Genomic DNA, 15367 nt, shown 5'->3' on the forward strand with positions numbered 1-15367 from the left:
ATAACATGCGCCCCATTCTTCCCTTCGCGTTTCACCCTCATCAAAATCCGCCATCAACCGAAACAAAACTTCTCAAATCCAGGGAAAACAAAAAAAAGGAGCATGGAAATCAGTACACCGTTAACCACCATATCTCCAAGACATTCCTTCTCTCATGGCCTCTTCCCACCCTCCAATCTCAACCCAATCCCTCCTCCTAACACTCTCAATAGAAGAAAACCAATCGCCCTCAAATCCGTCCAAAATTACAGAAAAACCCTCTCCTCTGATTGGGCCCTCACCACCTCTTCTTCTGGCCCTTGGATGCCTAGGTTGGATGAGCTTGACACTACCAACATGCTCCTCAGGCAGAGGATCGTCTTCCTGGGTTCTCAGGTTTTGGGTCTTTTTTACTATTTTACCCCTTCTCATATTTTTAAATTGAGGTGTTCTTTTTTGATAGATTGGCCCTCTTTCCGTAGTTTTTGGTAATTCAGTAGGACAACTTTGTACTGCTATGTGACAAGAAGTAGACAATAATGGGTTATCTGTTAAAATCATGGGTGCAGGTATCATTTACATTTTCTTCTCATGTGGGTTTTTGTTATGCCAGATGTTTTCTGCCAGTTGTTTTTTTAGTATAATGCCAATTTCATGTTTTTCAAGTTCAGAGATGTAAGATGGCAATTGGGTTTCTTATGTTGGATTTTGTTTTATTTTTTTTTATAAATATTTAGGCTTTATCAGCTTAAGTTGTGTTTGGTTGCACCAAATTTCATGAAATATCATTAAATTTACACCAGATGAGACTGATTAATCATGAAGTTCCATGCTATTTGCTGCAACCAAATACACCCTTAGGGCCTGTTTGGATGCCTATAAGTTCTTTAAGGGCCTGTTTGGATGCCTGTAAGTTCTTTTAAGTTGTAAGTGACTTACCTGTAAGTGACTTACAGGTGAAAGTTACTTACAAGTAACCTGTTTGGATGTAAGTTGTAAGTCACTTACAGGTAAGTTACTTTTTTTGTTTGGATAACCTGTAAGTTACTTACAGGTAGAAAGCTGTATATTCACATCGAGCATGGCTTAGATTGGGGAATCGTTCTAAAATGTTATAATCATATAAAAAAAACATGGGATCAAATATGTTATTTTGTTAAGCCCATCAAGATGAATATTTGAGAAAATTATTAAGCTAAACCAATCATCAAGTGGGCTATAAAAGTGGGCCCACGAATTCAAAAAATCTATAATATGGAGTAATAACTCAATTTAAGCATTGAGAATAAACTTAAAAACATTAATAGAAAATCTAATAATTAAATTACTTGCATTCCAACTGTGCAATCTGATGTAATTTCCAAGGGCCAGCGCATCATCAATCCCACTCTATCATCAAAGTTTTTCTCATTCTCTAATGAGGAGTTTGATGCTCAGGATCTAAGAGATTCACCAACACTGACGTAGATCGTTAAATTACTTGCATTCTAACTATGCAATCTAAGAGATTCACCAACACTGCGAGTACACCACAGGATCACCAACCACAGGCCACAGTGAGACCATCCAGATAAACGATCTACAGGATCACCAACCACAGGCCACAGTGAGACCATCCAGATAAACGATCTACAGGATCACCAACCACAGGCCACAGTCCCTGACGGTTTATCCAATCCGTCCATCTCTTTCTTCGTCTAAAATTAAGTATTAAAATGGATGGACAGTGTGGATCAAATACATATATCATGGTGGATCCCACAGATTTTACGGATTACTCAGCACGCGATCCCTTCCGTTTTCAAAGGAGAAAAAAAAGGGTAGATGAAACCCTACCGTTTTAGGAGGAGAAGAGACGGAAGGCAGTAACTGCAGCGAGAGATTGCAGAGACGGAAAGAGATTTGGTGGGTTGGTGCGTTTCTCCCTCTTCCCCTCTTTTTAAAAATCTGACCGTTGAGCCTGTAAGTGACTTACATGGAAGTGACTTCCCACCCTCATCCCCCTGCAGTTTTTTGGTAGATTTTCCTGTAAGTGACTTACAGGTTGAAAGTTACTTACAGGTGATTTTTCTCCCCCAAACACCACCTGTAAGTGACTTCCCTATAAGTAACTTCCCACTTACCCAACTTACAGGCATCCAAACAGGCCCTAAGTTGTAAGTGACTTACAGGTAAGTGAGTCACTTACAGGTAATCCTGTTTGGATGTAGGTTGTAAGTCACTCACAGGTAAGTTGGTTTTTGTGTTTGGGTAACCTGTAAGTTACTTACAGGTAAGAAGCTTTATATTCAAATCGAACCAAGTTTAGCATAGGGAATCATTCCAATATGTTATGATTACATTAAAAAAAACTTGGCACCAAATATACAATTTTGTTAGGCCATCTAGATAAATATTTAAGCCAATTATTAAGCTAAAAAAATCATAAGTTAGCCATAAAAGTGGGCCCACTGATTCAAAATACTTATAATATAGAGCAATAACTTAATATAAAAATTGGTAGGAAACTATGGGAAAATTTTAATTGGGCTTATTAAGAAATCTTTTTGTTGTAGCTAGATGATTGGGTTCTTTGCCGGATTTACAACAAGAAGAATGACTATAAGAAAATAGTGCAACATACTAAAGAAACATCCAACAAAGAGACTAAGGATTCTTTCGAGACCATTGAAGACATTAGATCAGCCAGAACTCCAGAAGCAGATGTTGATACCAACTCATTTATAGAGTTGGATCTTATATGATTCAAATTGTTGGAAGCAACTCGACTTTCTCACCCAATGCCAATCTTGAAAGCCTTAATAGAGCCTGATCATTGTATGACTTCTGGGACCACACACAAGATGGTTTAATAAAATAAAATGGTCCATTTTAATGGGCAATAGCTAAATAATAAAAATTAAAAATATAAGAGCAATGGTCCACCATGATGGACTGGACCATGGGACCCGCCTTGATGTATGTTTCAACAATTTATTATGAGGCATGGCCCGAAAAAAAATAAAAATAAAAATAAAAAATCCAAATCTTAGATGAGCCACACCTCAAGAAACAACGGTAATTGAATGCCCACCAATAGAATTTCTTGTGGGCCGCAAAGGAGTTGGATCAAGCTTCTATTTATGTTTTCCCTTATCTACGTATGTGTAGCTTGTAACCCTAGCAATTGTAGAGAGAGAGAGAGAGAGAGAGAGAGAGAGAGAGAGAGAGAGAAGCTGATTGCAGGTAGGCTGTTGGTGCATTTCTCCCCCTTTCCCTCTTTTCAAAAATGCTAACGTTGGGCCTGTAAGTCACTTACAGGGAAGTGAAGCACCCTTTTTGCACTCGAGGAAAATGAGGACAACATTACAGCGATTATGATTATTACTCAAGGATAGCTTATTCTTGCTCAAAGGGTCAGATAGACTGTACTTGCTAAAAGTCTATGCAGGAACATAATGTTCTGTGAAGAGGCATCATGTGTGAAAAATGTGTTGCATGTGCAACCATCTATGTTTAAGCACCCACATGTGCCATTATCAATATTCAAGCGCTTTACATATGCCAAATGTGCCAATTGGTGTACACATGCACCATAATATTATGTGTGTTTCCAACCATCTTAATCTCCCCACATGTTCCACCACTACATGTCCCAAGTGCTCAACAAGCAGGCACATCTCAGGTAGTCCTGCATTGCATGACCGGTGTAACATGTGCAGTGCATGACCTTGCTTGCACTGAGACAGCCCCTTAAAGATTGAATTTTTATTTGGCTTTTCTTTTTCCATTTTTTTGCTGTTGTTTTTTTACTTATAAATGTAAAATTGAGGTTTTTATATATATATATATATATATATATATATATATATATATATATATATATATATATATATATATATATATACACTACTGATGTTTTCCGCGCTAACTTGAGCTGCCACATGTGCAAAGTGTGTACACAACCAACACTCATTGGTGGAGATGTTCATTGATTCAGATGGTTCATTTAATTTGTTGGAATGACTGCCCACTGCTTACACCACTAACCATAAACCAAATTGATCAGATGGTTCGAAGGGTGTGGAAAGCTGCATAATTTGCACCCATTAATTGGGTGTTCAATATGAAATTTGCAAGAATTTTCCATAATTTTCTTTTTTTCCTTTTTAAGAATTTGAATATTGAGCATTCAAGATTGTCAGTTGACTTGGGTTTTTTTTAATTGATGAGTAGGTGGATACCATGACCGCAGATCTGATTATCAGCCAGCTCTTATTTCTGGATGCTGAAGACCAGAAGAAAGAGATCAAATTGTTTATAAATTCTCCGGGTGGCTCCGTAACTGCCGGTGCGCACTTAAATTCACTCAATGGAATTGATTTTCATTTTGGGTGTTCTGTTAAGGTTTCTGTTTTTTGGGTTCATGGTCAGTAGAATGTTGTCAGTTGACTCAATTCAGTTACTTTTGTCTCTATACATGTTTAAATCAGCTTTATCTTGACAATGAAAATTTGGCATTTTTCTTGATATGGGGAATCTGATTGTTTAATTTAAACAAAGCATTTTGCGATGGTCCCTATGAATGCTCACACTGTGATTTCTGCTCGCTGCCTTGAAACTGCATGCTCTAGACATTGAATATTCGCAAATATCCTTTTGTGGGTAGCACACGATAGTTTTGCTAAGGTGCAGTGTGGGGTGTGACTGTGTTAGCATGCGAGTGATATTGTCACTTGGCAATCATGTATCAGTGGGTTCCCCTGCTATTCTGTGCAGCCAACTACTAGAGGATGGCTCTTCGTAGATGACGGTGCTTTGTGCTTAGTGGATTGCTTGGCAACTGCCCCACCAAGACCCTACTCTGCCTGCTCGCTATTTAGGATATGCATGTAATTTTGTTGTGGGTAGTACTGGGTAGGCATTGTGGGCGTGTGAGTGGTGTCGATGTGAGCCTTTGCCATGCTGGTTCCTAGAGGCTGGGTTAAAGAGGAAGGTTGATGGATAACCTGGATTTATGGGAGAAAGGCTAAGATTAGGATTGTGAGCAAGGGGAATGCATGGTACATAGCTTTCACTGGGAAAGTGTGACCACCATTCCCCTGACCTGCTATTTCTTCTTGTTTCCTCGAATAGAAGAAATTAGCTCACTTCCCATTCTGGTTGTTTAGACAGAAAAACCATATCTAGCACAGACCGAGCTTGTAGTATTTCCTGGTAGCGTGCCTGTTGGAACACTATTCACTGTGAATATTGGGCAGAACGCCCATTGTACTTCATTTCCGAGCGTCGCACGTTAGTCTTAGAGTTTGTCCTTCTGGGTGAATACAAGCTGTAGCCAATATTACCTAGATTGTGGGTCATTTTGTTACGTGGTATGCTACGTCCTCCAATACGTGGAATGCTAGTAGGATAACATCCTTCACTCCAATTCATAGATCGTGTATGGAATATAGTTTTACATATGAACTCATATTGCAATTTATATATGAAATGGTGAATGCTATTATTACCTACCCTACATACTTAGCATTATATTATTACTAAACAACTAAATTATAAATATCTCCGTTGTCAATATAAATTTGCACTAGCTTAATCAATAGTAAGAATAGAGTTGTGATTTTGGTCACTAAAAATAGCAATCTAGATCACTAATGATCCATAATCCAGATCGCTCGATCCAGAATGGAACATGTGGGGACAATTTGTTTTAGGTAACATTGGCTGCAGCACTAACCAGAAAATTGTATCAGTTTGCATCAAGACGATGCACTTCTTTGCTATTACATCATGCCCATGAACTGGTGAATATAAAATAAAAGGAAAAAGGGAAAAAGAAGAAGATATGTTGGTGATGAATTATGGAATTGGCATTGCACTATTTGATTTGAAGGACGTGAAGCTGGGGATCAAACCTGTCACCTCATGGTTATAACACAGTGCACCATCCATTTGAGCTACAGGCTCAACGTCATGGTTTAGTCAGCTTGCAATTATCATAAACTTGAATTTGGAGAGTTTGTTTTCCCTGTTGTTTTTGTTTGGAACTCAAATTTTCTAAAATACACCATTGTCCTTGTTGAAACAGATACTAGGATGAAAAAGCCACAGACAGGGCTTATCCCAACCTGTGGAAGCAAGCTGACTTTTGTAATTGATCTTTTCCCCTGTTTTCTGTTCTGATGAATCACCTCATCCAAGGATATGCATAGCATGCTCGGGCTTTCAGTTGCACAATCAGGGTCCATGGTCTGTGATCCAGATTGTTGATGTCGTGAGACCCACTATGGATTGACTACTACTCGAAAACTCCTAGACGGGAAAGATCATGGCAAATAATCTTGGGAACTTTTTTAGTTGAATGTGGATGGTCACTTTGTTTCTACTCTTAACCATCTATTTGCATCCACAAAAGTGAAAGGGGAGGATTGCCCTCTTGATGAGATTTTGGGGCATGATCCATCCATGGTGGGACCAGTGGACCGATCATCCAGTTTACTAAACAATGGGCTTCACTAGCACAAAATGAAAACCCAAGGATACTGTGATATCCTTACTACAACTAGCATATAATTTCCCATTTGTACTTGTAAAGCAACACTCTCATTATTTGTTGGTGTCATGGTTACTACCATACTGTAATGTTGCCAAAATGGTTATCGTATCATAAATCGTAATTAGGGTGGAATTGCATCAAATCACAATTCATATTTAAAACCTAAGATTTTTGTGATTTTCTTTAAAATTGGGGAAAAAAAAACTGAGAAAATATAAATAAATCAGAAAATAAAACTCATCAATCATCCATTTTCCATCGATACACACCAAGGAATACCACTATATCATGATAGTGTTCAAGGATTCTCGTCTTTACTTTATTTTTTGTTGTTCAAGAAATTTACCTTAAAAAACATGCAAGAATCCTTTGATAATTTAAAAAACATGCAAGCTGAGACACACTTATAGATTGAATCAGACCATCGGGGGGACTAACTAAATCCGTCCATTTTTTTTAGTACATGGTGGCCTGCCTTGCGAGTGGACAAGCTTGATTTTGTGCACCTGGTGATCGTAATGATGGGGCCCACTGTATTCCCGTGTCAGTTCACCTACACACATAATGTGTTTGTGCATGTGCTTTGGGCAGAAGTTAACCATCCACCAGGGTGTATTTGATTTTCATAATTGTTGCACTCTATGACAGACTTGTTTTTTTATCGTGACGGTGTGACCCTCATATTACTTACTACCTTTTGCAGGAATGGGAATATATGATGCTATGAAGTTATGCAAGGCAGATGTGTCTACAGTTTGCTTGGGTCTTGCGGCATCTATGGGCGCATTTCTGCTTGCTTCTGGAACAAAGGGAAAGAGATTTTGCATGCCAAATGCCAGAGTAATGATCCATCAACCGCTGGGAACTGCTGGAGGGAAAGTGAGTACTACTTCATTATTTTGTAGCTCATAGGCATTTATTTTAAGATGCTGGCATTTTATTTCAGATAGGAAGTTTTCTTTCCCCAGGTGCTTTACTCTCCTTTTACATTTATAATGAGGATTGTTGGATCCTGATGCATCATTTCATGAATAGTTCCTGTTCTCCCCCTTCCAAATGAGTGGGTCCATGGTTTGAATATCATGACCATTTGTCTGATGGGCCCCACAGTGGATGGGGGTATCTTGAATATCTTCCAAATTGGAACTATCCAAGTCATCCTATCGGTGGCCTTTCTTCTGTACTGTGTATATTTTCTGCTTAACAATCCACTTGTAGGTGACTGATCCATGGGTCAGTATGTTCCAATCTGTGAGATTTTGTATGCATCTCCATCCATGTTGTGACCCCTCATATCAACACTCTGGATCAACTAACAATAGGCCAACTAGATGGAATGGCATGCCCAGAAACTATCCACACACTCAGTTAAACCACAGGTCAGTCTTTTCTTACCACCTCCACCAATGTCTTTTCGGGCCTTCCCCTTTCCCTTTTAGAGCCTTCAACTTGAACCAACTCACTTCATCTAACTGGTGTAATTCTTGATCTTTGTTGCCAAACCATCTTACGACCTATTGGCATTACTCCCAAGTTACCTTGAATGCATTCATTTCTAATTATATCATTCCTCGTCTTGCCACTCATCCTTCTCAGCATCCTCATTTCAGCTACACTCGTCCTATGAATGTGTTGTTCCTGAACTTCCCAACATTCTGTCCCATAAAGTGTGGCAGGTCTTATATCTATCCTATAAAATTTCTCCTTCAGTTTGATTGGTTTGAGGCAATCACAGAAACTCCAGACGAACATCTCCACTTCATCACCCAGATCTAATTCTATGGGCAACATCCTTCTCAATCTCTCCACTCTCATGAATTATTGACCCAAGATATAAAAAATGGTCAATTTTGGGTACTTTGTCAGCAATCTTAACTAATTCAAAAAAGATTTCAAAAAAATTAAATTTAATTTCTAGTTTCTACTTGTTGTTATTAAAATTGCATTCCATTTACTTTGTTCTAGTCTGACTATTTTAAAAACCTTTAGATTCTAAAACATCCTGCCATAATTCTAGCTTTGTGTGTTTACTCCCTGCCCCGTCTCACCAATCAAAACTGTCATCTGCAAACAGCAGACACACATGCATTCGCACTCAAGCATGCACAAATACTTTAAAAATATGACTTCTCTTCGCAAAGCTTCCAGCCCTTCTTCAAATCTCCGCCACCATTTTCCTAGTAATGCCCAAATAGGCTTATCTTGCCCATAATCCTATCCTAAATCACCTTCCGCTTTTGGCCTTTGCACAATAGCCCACCTGATAAGATGAAACTTATGCCCCTCTCCTCTCTCCCACAAAAGTCTCTCCGAATCTTCTCAATCTTCCTTACCACAGCTGTTGCCATCTTAAACAAGGAGAGGAAATACACCAGAAAATTAGGGCTTGTTTGGCAGCAGCGATTTGGAGTGATTTGTGGGGATTTCATTTTGCTTTTGTGGTTGTTTGGTAGCAAGAATTTTGAGGGATCCAAATCTTAGAGGAATCAATATACCTCAAAAGAACTTTTTTGCATTACCACCTCAAATTTGATTCACAAAATCCACTGGACACAGGATTTACAATCCATGCTGCCAAACGAGCCCTAGAGAAAACAGACTTGATGAGAGATCCTTCCACCCCCAAGGATAGTTAAGAATTTTTCCACCTTGCCAATCCTTTATCTATCCTCTCAATGATCATGTTCCAAAAAGAGATCATACTTGCATAACCCCCGATACAGAGACCGAGATATTTCATTGGAAGACTTGAGCTCTTGCATCACAAAAGCTCGGCAAAGGAATCAATCACCTCCCAGTTCATGGCTGCGCCTGCTCCATGCTCTTCCTTAACTTAACCTGAAGACCCAAAACTGCTTCAAAGCATCAAAGGACTCTTTCGATACCCCGTAACTTATTCGCAGATGCCTCACCTAAAATAAGCATGTCATCTGCAAACTGAAGGTGGGGTATGATCACCTCTAGTCTTCTGATTCTTGAGTCTCTAACAATATGCAAGGAGGAATCCTTAATTATCAACATACTTGGAGTCTCAGCCACAATGGTAAAGAGGAAGGAAGAATGAGGGTCAACTTGCCGGAGCCCTGTAGAACTAGTGAAAAAGCATGAAGGAGAGCCATTAACCGGAATGGAGAATGATGTTGTGCTAATGCACTCCCCTATCTGACTCATCCATTTCCTCCCAAAGCACATCCTATCAAGAGAGTAAAGCAGAAAGTTCCAATTAACATGATCTAGGCCTTTTCCTTATCTAGTATGCAGACTGTCCCGGGATCACTCACCATTGATTGCAGAATTCATAGCCTCATTAGCCACCAAAATACCATCTAAGTTTTCCTCTTTTGACAAAAGTTCCTTGAAATAGAGAAATAACCATGCTAAGGACCTCCTTAATTTCACTGCTAGGGTTTTCACTTAGATGACTATCATGAAACAGAAGATATTCCATTTGATGATGTCCCAACTATCTTGGAGGAAAGTAATTGAGAACTCATTTGGACCTAGTTCTTTATCTCCATACATCTCCTAAACGATCTTGCCGATCTCCTCTTCATCAGACTCTCTCTCTGACCACGCTGCTCGCCTGATATATCTTCTTGGATATGTGATATAATCTTGAATTGGGAAGGAAAGGCCTTTGTCGTACTCTAAATTTTCATCACTTTTCTGGTTGTTCATCCCTTTTAAGGGATTGGTTGCTTCAAGGTCTTAGTATTGTGGTAGGTCATTCATGCACAGCCCTCGAAAATTTTACTCATGGTTCTATCTGAATGCAGGCAACAGAAATGGGCTTACAGATCAGAGAAATGGCATACCACAAGGTTAAGATGAACAAAATATTCTCAAGAATTACAGGGAAGCCTGAGAAGCAGGTGGGCATGCACATCTCAAGCCTATCATGATCATGGCATTCTTTTACATTTTGATGTTACTGTCTGTATCTTGTTTTCATTTTTGCCTTTATTTTCGTGATTGTAGATCGAAGAGGACACTGATCGTGACTATTTCATGAACCCCTGGGAGGCGAAGGAATATGGTCTGGTAGATGCAATCATCGATGATGGGAAACCGGGTCTGGTTGCCCCAATTGCAGAATCAACACCTCCGCCAAAAACTCGTGTGTGGGATTTGTGGAAAGTCGAAGGGAGCCGGAAAGGTAAGAAGAATTTGCCATCAGAGCAGAAGATTTCGCGGAATGGCTTTGGAGGAAGCCAAGAAGGCGATGGGGAGAAAGGATCAGAACAAGAAAAGGAAGCGGCCACGCCAGTGTGAGGTGCGTAATTGGGCCATGCTCCTCCATCTTGTATCACTATGATCAGAAGAATCTGCAAAGCTGCAGAGGTTTCAGAGGTTGGGAGTGTTTGGATTTGGCCATCTACGAAAGGGTAAAAGTCGCTAATGAGTGACGGACGGGAGAAAGATCCTTGTCTATAACAATGGCTGAAATTCCGGTACAAACTTATACAAGGATCACTGTCTGATCTTAGTGTCCAAAAATACATTTCAAAAGAATTTTAAGCTATGAAGCTTGATATGTCCACATATGCATTATGATAATGTCATGCCATTGCATCCTCATGTCTCATAAGACCTCAAATTCTGCATTTTCTCAATCAACAGCACCGGCAGCCAGGTTGCGGAAATGTAAGATATATTATTGGGTTTCAGTGCATCAGGACATGGATTTGTTCATTTCGGATAAGTGGGGCCCATTGCTGAATATCCAGACCGTTGATCTAACTGTCTGCAGAGTGGATGGGGTTTTCCTTTTTAGTTGGAAGACCTAAAGTCATTCAGCAGTGGCATACACAGACTAAAGAAAGTACAGCAACAGTCTGGAAAGAAGGCTGAAGATTGGATTATTAGGATCCTCCAATCTGGATTGTCTGGTTAATCATTCACTTTGGGGACCGCCAGATCAATGGTTTGTGGATCACCAAAAATGGAGGACACTTACACTTGAGTGGAATGGAGAAAGCCTGTCATACCAGCTCTGAATGGCGAGTCAGCTCAATGCAGCAAAGAGCTGAATTATCCATAATGGCCATTTCAGCAAATGGCTGTTCCACTCAATGCAAAGGAAGCAACTTCCACATGTAGGCTTAAAGAGTGATTTTGAGTAGCAATTTTATTCCCAAATCAACGTCGCGTGTGTCGGTTATCTATGCCATTCATCAGGCGTGCCCCACCATTTTTTGACACAAAATAGGCCCATCCGGTCATCAGGTGAACCACGAACATATACAATGAAATGGACGTCTAAAAGGGACAGGCCAAGATTCCATATCCATTCCTTAATTGATGCCTATGCCACTTGATGAGTGGAGAACATATGCAGTGCCATAGCCATGCCTTCCAAAATAGTTAGCCTTTTGCATTGAGATTCTCTCCACTCTCTATTTTCACTACAAAATGGATGATTTGGGTAGCCAACTGGAGGTGAAAACTGGAACTGGATTGGGTAGGATGCTAGTTTTCTGCCTTTCTCCTCCTTGAATCAGTAGCAGTTGTGTCAGATCGACATTGGTTGCCTTGCTGCCTTGAGAGGCCGTTTGGATTGGTAGAAATGAATTTAAAAGAAAAAAAAAACTGAGGAAGTGAAATCTATTTCCTCATGGAGGATTGAGGAAATCAATTTCCTATATTTTGTTAGATTTCATCTATAAAGGGCTAGTTCCTTTTCCACTCTTAGACCTATATATCCTTTTCTACTCTTACACCTAAAAAACCAAAGATCTCAAATGTAACATTTTTTCCTTTCCTCATCTACTTTGTGGTTACCACCAATCTTTGGAGAGATTCAAACGAGGGCAACTGCCAGCCAGCCCTAGCAGTACTAAATGCTCTACAATGCAAGGTCTCGAAAATGACCATTCATGAATACTGCATTCCTCAACATATGATTAATATGATCAAAATGCCATACATGCAACCATAATTTTCATACTCACTGCTAACGAATTTTGGAGTAGATAAATGTCATACAAGATAGTGCCTTTAGATGATTTCAAACATGAACTTCAGATTAAAAAGAGCTGCCAACAGACTCTATAGAAAATTCAGTTTCACTGCTACTGGTGCATTCATGAGATGAGACGGGCTTCAAAATCTCAGTTCTCTTTCCATAATATTAGAGTTCAAACGAAAGTACATTTGCAAAGGTATGAGAGGCTACACTTCCATCATTCCATTCTGCTCAATTCCTCCCTCATCGATTACAAAAGATAGAAACAAACATACAACTGCAAAGCCATTAGCCAAAATCACCATCAACCCATCTGTTGTTTGCATTTGTCACCCATCGAATGGCATTTCCCTCAACCTATCTAGCTTCTCAGCAAAAACTCACTGCACTTGCATGATTCCGTTCTGCTCAATTCCTCCATCGTCGATCTAAAAAACAGAAACCAACATACCACCACAAGCCATTGGCCGTGATCCATCACCCCATCGATATCTGCATTTCATTCATTCATCCAATGGCGTTTTCCTCAATCTATCCAGCTTCTCACCAAAGCTCACTGCCAAATCTTTCTTCCCCCCATCAAGAAGAACTTCTTTCAAATTCCCATACAGCTGGCCCGGCGGCCTAATACCCATATCCAGCATCTCCTGAAAGTACTTGCACGCCTCATCTAACCTATTCTCATCACACAAACCGTTAATCAGAGCCGAAAACATATGCATGCAAGGAATCACTCCCTTACCATTCATTTGCTTCCACACCCTCAGAGCCATGTCTACCCGCGCTTCGACACAAAACATGCTTATCATCATTGTATACGTATTCAAATCAGGCTCGCAAATGATCTCATTGCCCATCTTCTGAAAAAGCGAATATGCCTCGTTTCTTCTCTGTGCCTTTATCAGGTGATGGATGATGATGTCGTAGGTCCGCGAATTCGGACCGACCCCACATCTCTTCATCTCATCCACTACTCTATAAGCATCATCAAACTGCATTGCCCAACAGTAAGACCCGACAACCGCATTGTAAGTGGGTATCTCCGGTGCAAATCCGCTGGATTTAGACAACTCAAAAAACTTCAATGCCTCATTTAATCTCTTGTCGGAACCTAACCCATTGATCAGAGTACAGTATATATGTGGGGTCGGTGTACGATTCTTCGATACCATCTCATTGAAAATCTCCACTGCTTCATCATATCGCCGGGCCTTACAGTAAGCATTAATAAGAATCCCGAATGTCACAGCATCAGCTTCGAACCCTTCATCCCTCATTTCCTGATAAACCTCCTTCAGCCTCAGCAAATTCCGATCGTGTCCCCACCCTTCCAAGAGAATCGTATACGTCTTGAGATCCGGCAAAAACCTTCCCTTTTTCATACTGTCAAAAATCTCTTGAGCTCTCTTGACATGTTTGGACTTGCTAATCGTATCTATCAACCGATTAAAATCTGATAACTCTGGTTTCAGTCCGTACTTCTCCATCTGTTCAAAAGCTTCAATCCCTTCCTTGATCTTCCGGGCCCGCGCATACCTCCTAGTAATTAACCCAAATGTCTCTCTTGTCAGCAAACCTTTCACTTTCATAGCATCGACCAAATTCCATATCAATCTGAACTGTTTGATCTTGCCCAGAGCTTCAATCAGAGCATGAAAGCTTTCAGTAGAATGCTTGAATCCTTCTTGCTTCTCGGCCCACCGGAAGAAAGAAAGGGCAAGAACTCCGGCATTGCTGAGCTTCTTGAGGACTTCCTCGACAAGTTCCGGCGAGACCCGAATGCCCAAACTGTCGAGAGAATATTCGATATTGGAATTAGCCCTGTTCAAGAGCGTTTGGCATATCTTTTCTGCATCTTCTGATATTTTCTGACAATTGTGGATTGGGTTCTCATCTGTGGTTTCAATGCAAATATGGGTTCTACGGGAACTATGGATCGAGCTGCAAAAACCCAATCTGAATCCGATAAGAAGAGATGGGTCCCGGCGATGACGGACCTGTTTGGCAATAAAGATTGGCTTTTGACCGGCCTTTTCGGGGCATGATTGGGTTTTTTCTAATTGATGGAAAGAGCTGGAAAAACCCAATTCAAAGCTTGGAATGAGAGATTGAAAGGGGGTGAACTTGGGGGTGACTTTCATGGGTTTCTCGATGGAAATCTTAGCTTTTTCGACTGTTTTCAGCAGTCGACTGAGAGATTGGAAAAAACCCATTTCGAATCTAGCAAGATTGGATTGGAATATGTTGGGAAAAGGGATTGATTTTCATGATTCTTCTGGATTTCTAGAGGGTGGAGAAAAGAGGGGTAAAATCGTAAAAAGAAAACATATATTTTGTGCCAGATGGATAGGATTGTCCTACCAACCTATGTATGAGAAAGGAAGTGCGAGCAATCTGAACGTGAATATTGACCAAAATGCCCTTACCGTACACTTTGAAGATGTTGTTGCTCAGAGGGCCGCCATTGCCATGCCTACACAAAGAGGCAGTTTTTTTCTTTTCCTCTTTGATGAATTATAGGGTCCTAGGGTAACACCCACTCCGTGTGGGGCCCACCTTGATGAATATCTTATATATCCACTCCGTCCATCCGTTTTTCCAGTTCATTTTAGAACGTTTTCCAGAAAATTAAGCAGATTCAAAAATCAAGTGGACCACATCACTGGAAATAGTAATGAATGACCATTAAAAACTTTTTGTGAGCTACAAAAGTTTTGGATCAAGATTATCCTTATATTTTACCTTCATCTAGGTCTTTTTGACCTTATTAACATGTAGGATGGTAAGTAAAAATTACAGTGGACCTATAATTATTTTAATGGTGGGCGTTCAATCACCACTGTTTACTGTGGTGTGGTCCGCCTGAGATTTGGATCCGCTTAAAT

At 40.1% G+C, this 15367-nt stretch overlaps 2 protein-coding genes across 2 annotated transcripts; one reads left to right on the top strand and one right to left on the bottom strand.

The window, feature by feature from the left end:
* The first annotated feature begins 33 nt into the window (after positions 1–33).
* On the top strand, positions 34–11095 carry LOC131234315 (ATP-dependent Clp protease proteolytic subunit 3, chloroplastic). Its single transcript, XM_058231101.1, has 5 exons — positions 34–375; positions 4195–4309; positions 7221–7396; positions 10294–10389; positions 10496–11095. Exons 1-5 carry the CDS (start codon positions 103–105, stop codon positions 10787–10789), a joined length of 954 nt encoding a protein of 317 aa, XP_058087084.1. The 5' UTR covers positions 34–102; the 3' UTR covers positions 10790–11095.
* A 1520-nt stretch (positions 11096–12615) lies between these two features.
* Positions 12616–15287, bottom strand: LOC131234314 (pentatricopeptide repeat-containing protein At1g71060, mitochondrial-like). Its single transcript, XM_058231100.1, has one exon. It carries the CDS (start codon positions 14693–14695, stop codon positions 12986–12988), a length of 1710 nt encoding a protein of 569 aa, XP_058087083.1. The 5' UTR covers positions 14696–15287; the 3' UTR covers positions 12616–12985.
* Positions 15288–15367: the final 80 nt, after the last annotated feature.

Source organism: Magnolia sinica, chromosome 19, assembly GCF_029962835.1.
Source record: "Magnolia sinica isolate HGM2019 chromosome 19, MsV1, whole genome shotgun sequence".
Lineage (NCBI taxonomy): Eukaryota > Viridiplantae > Streptophyta > Magnoliopsida > Magnoliales > Magnoliaceae > Magnolia > Magnolia sinica.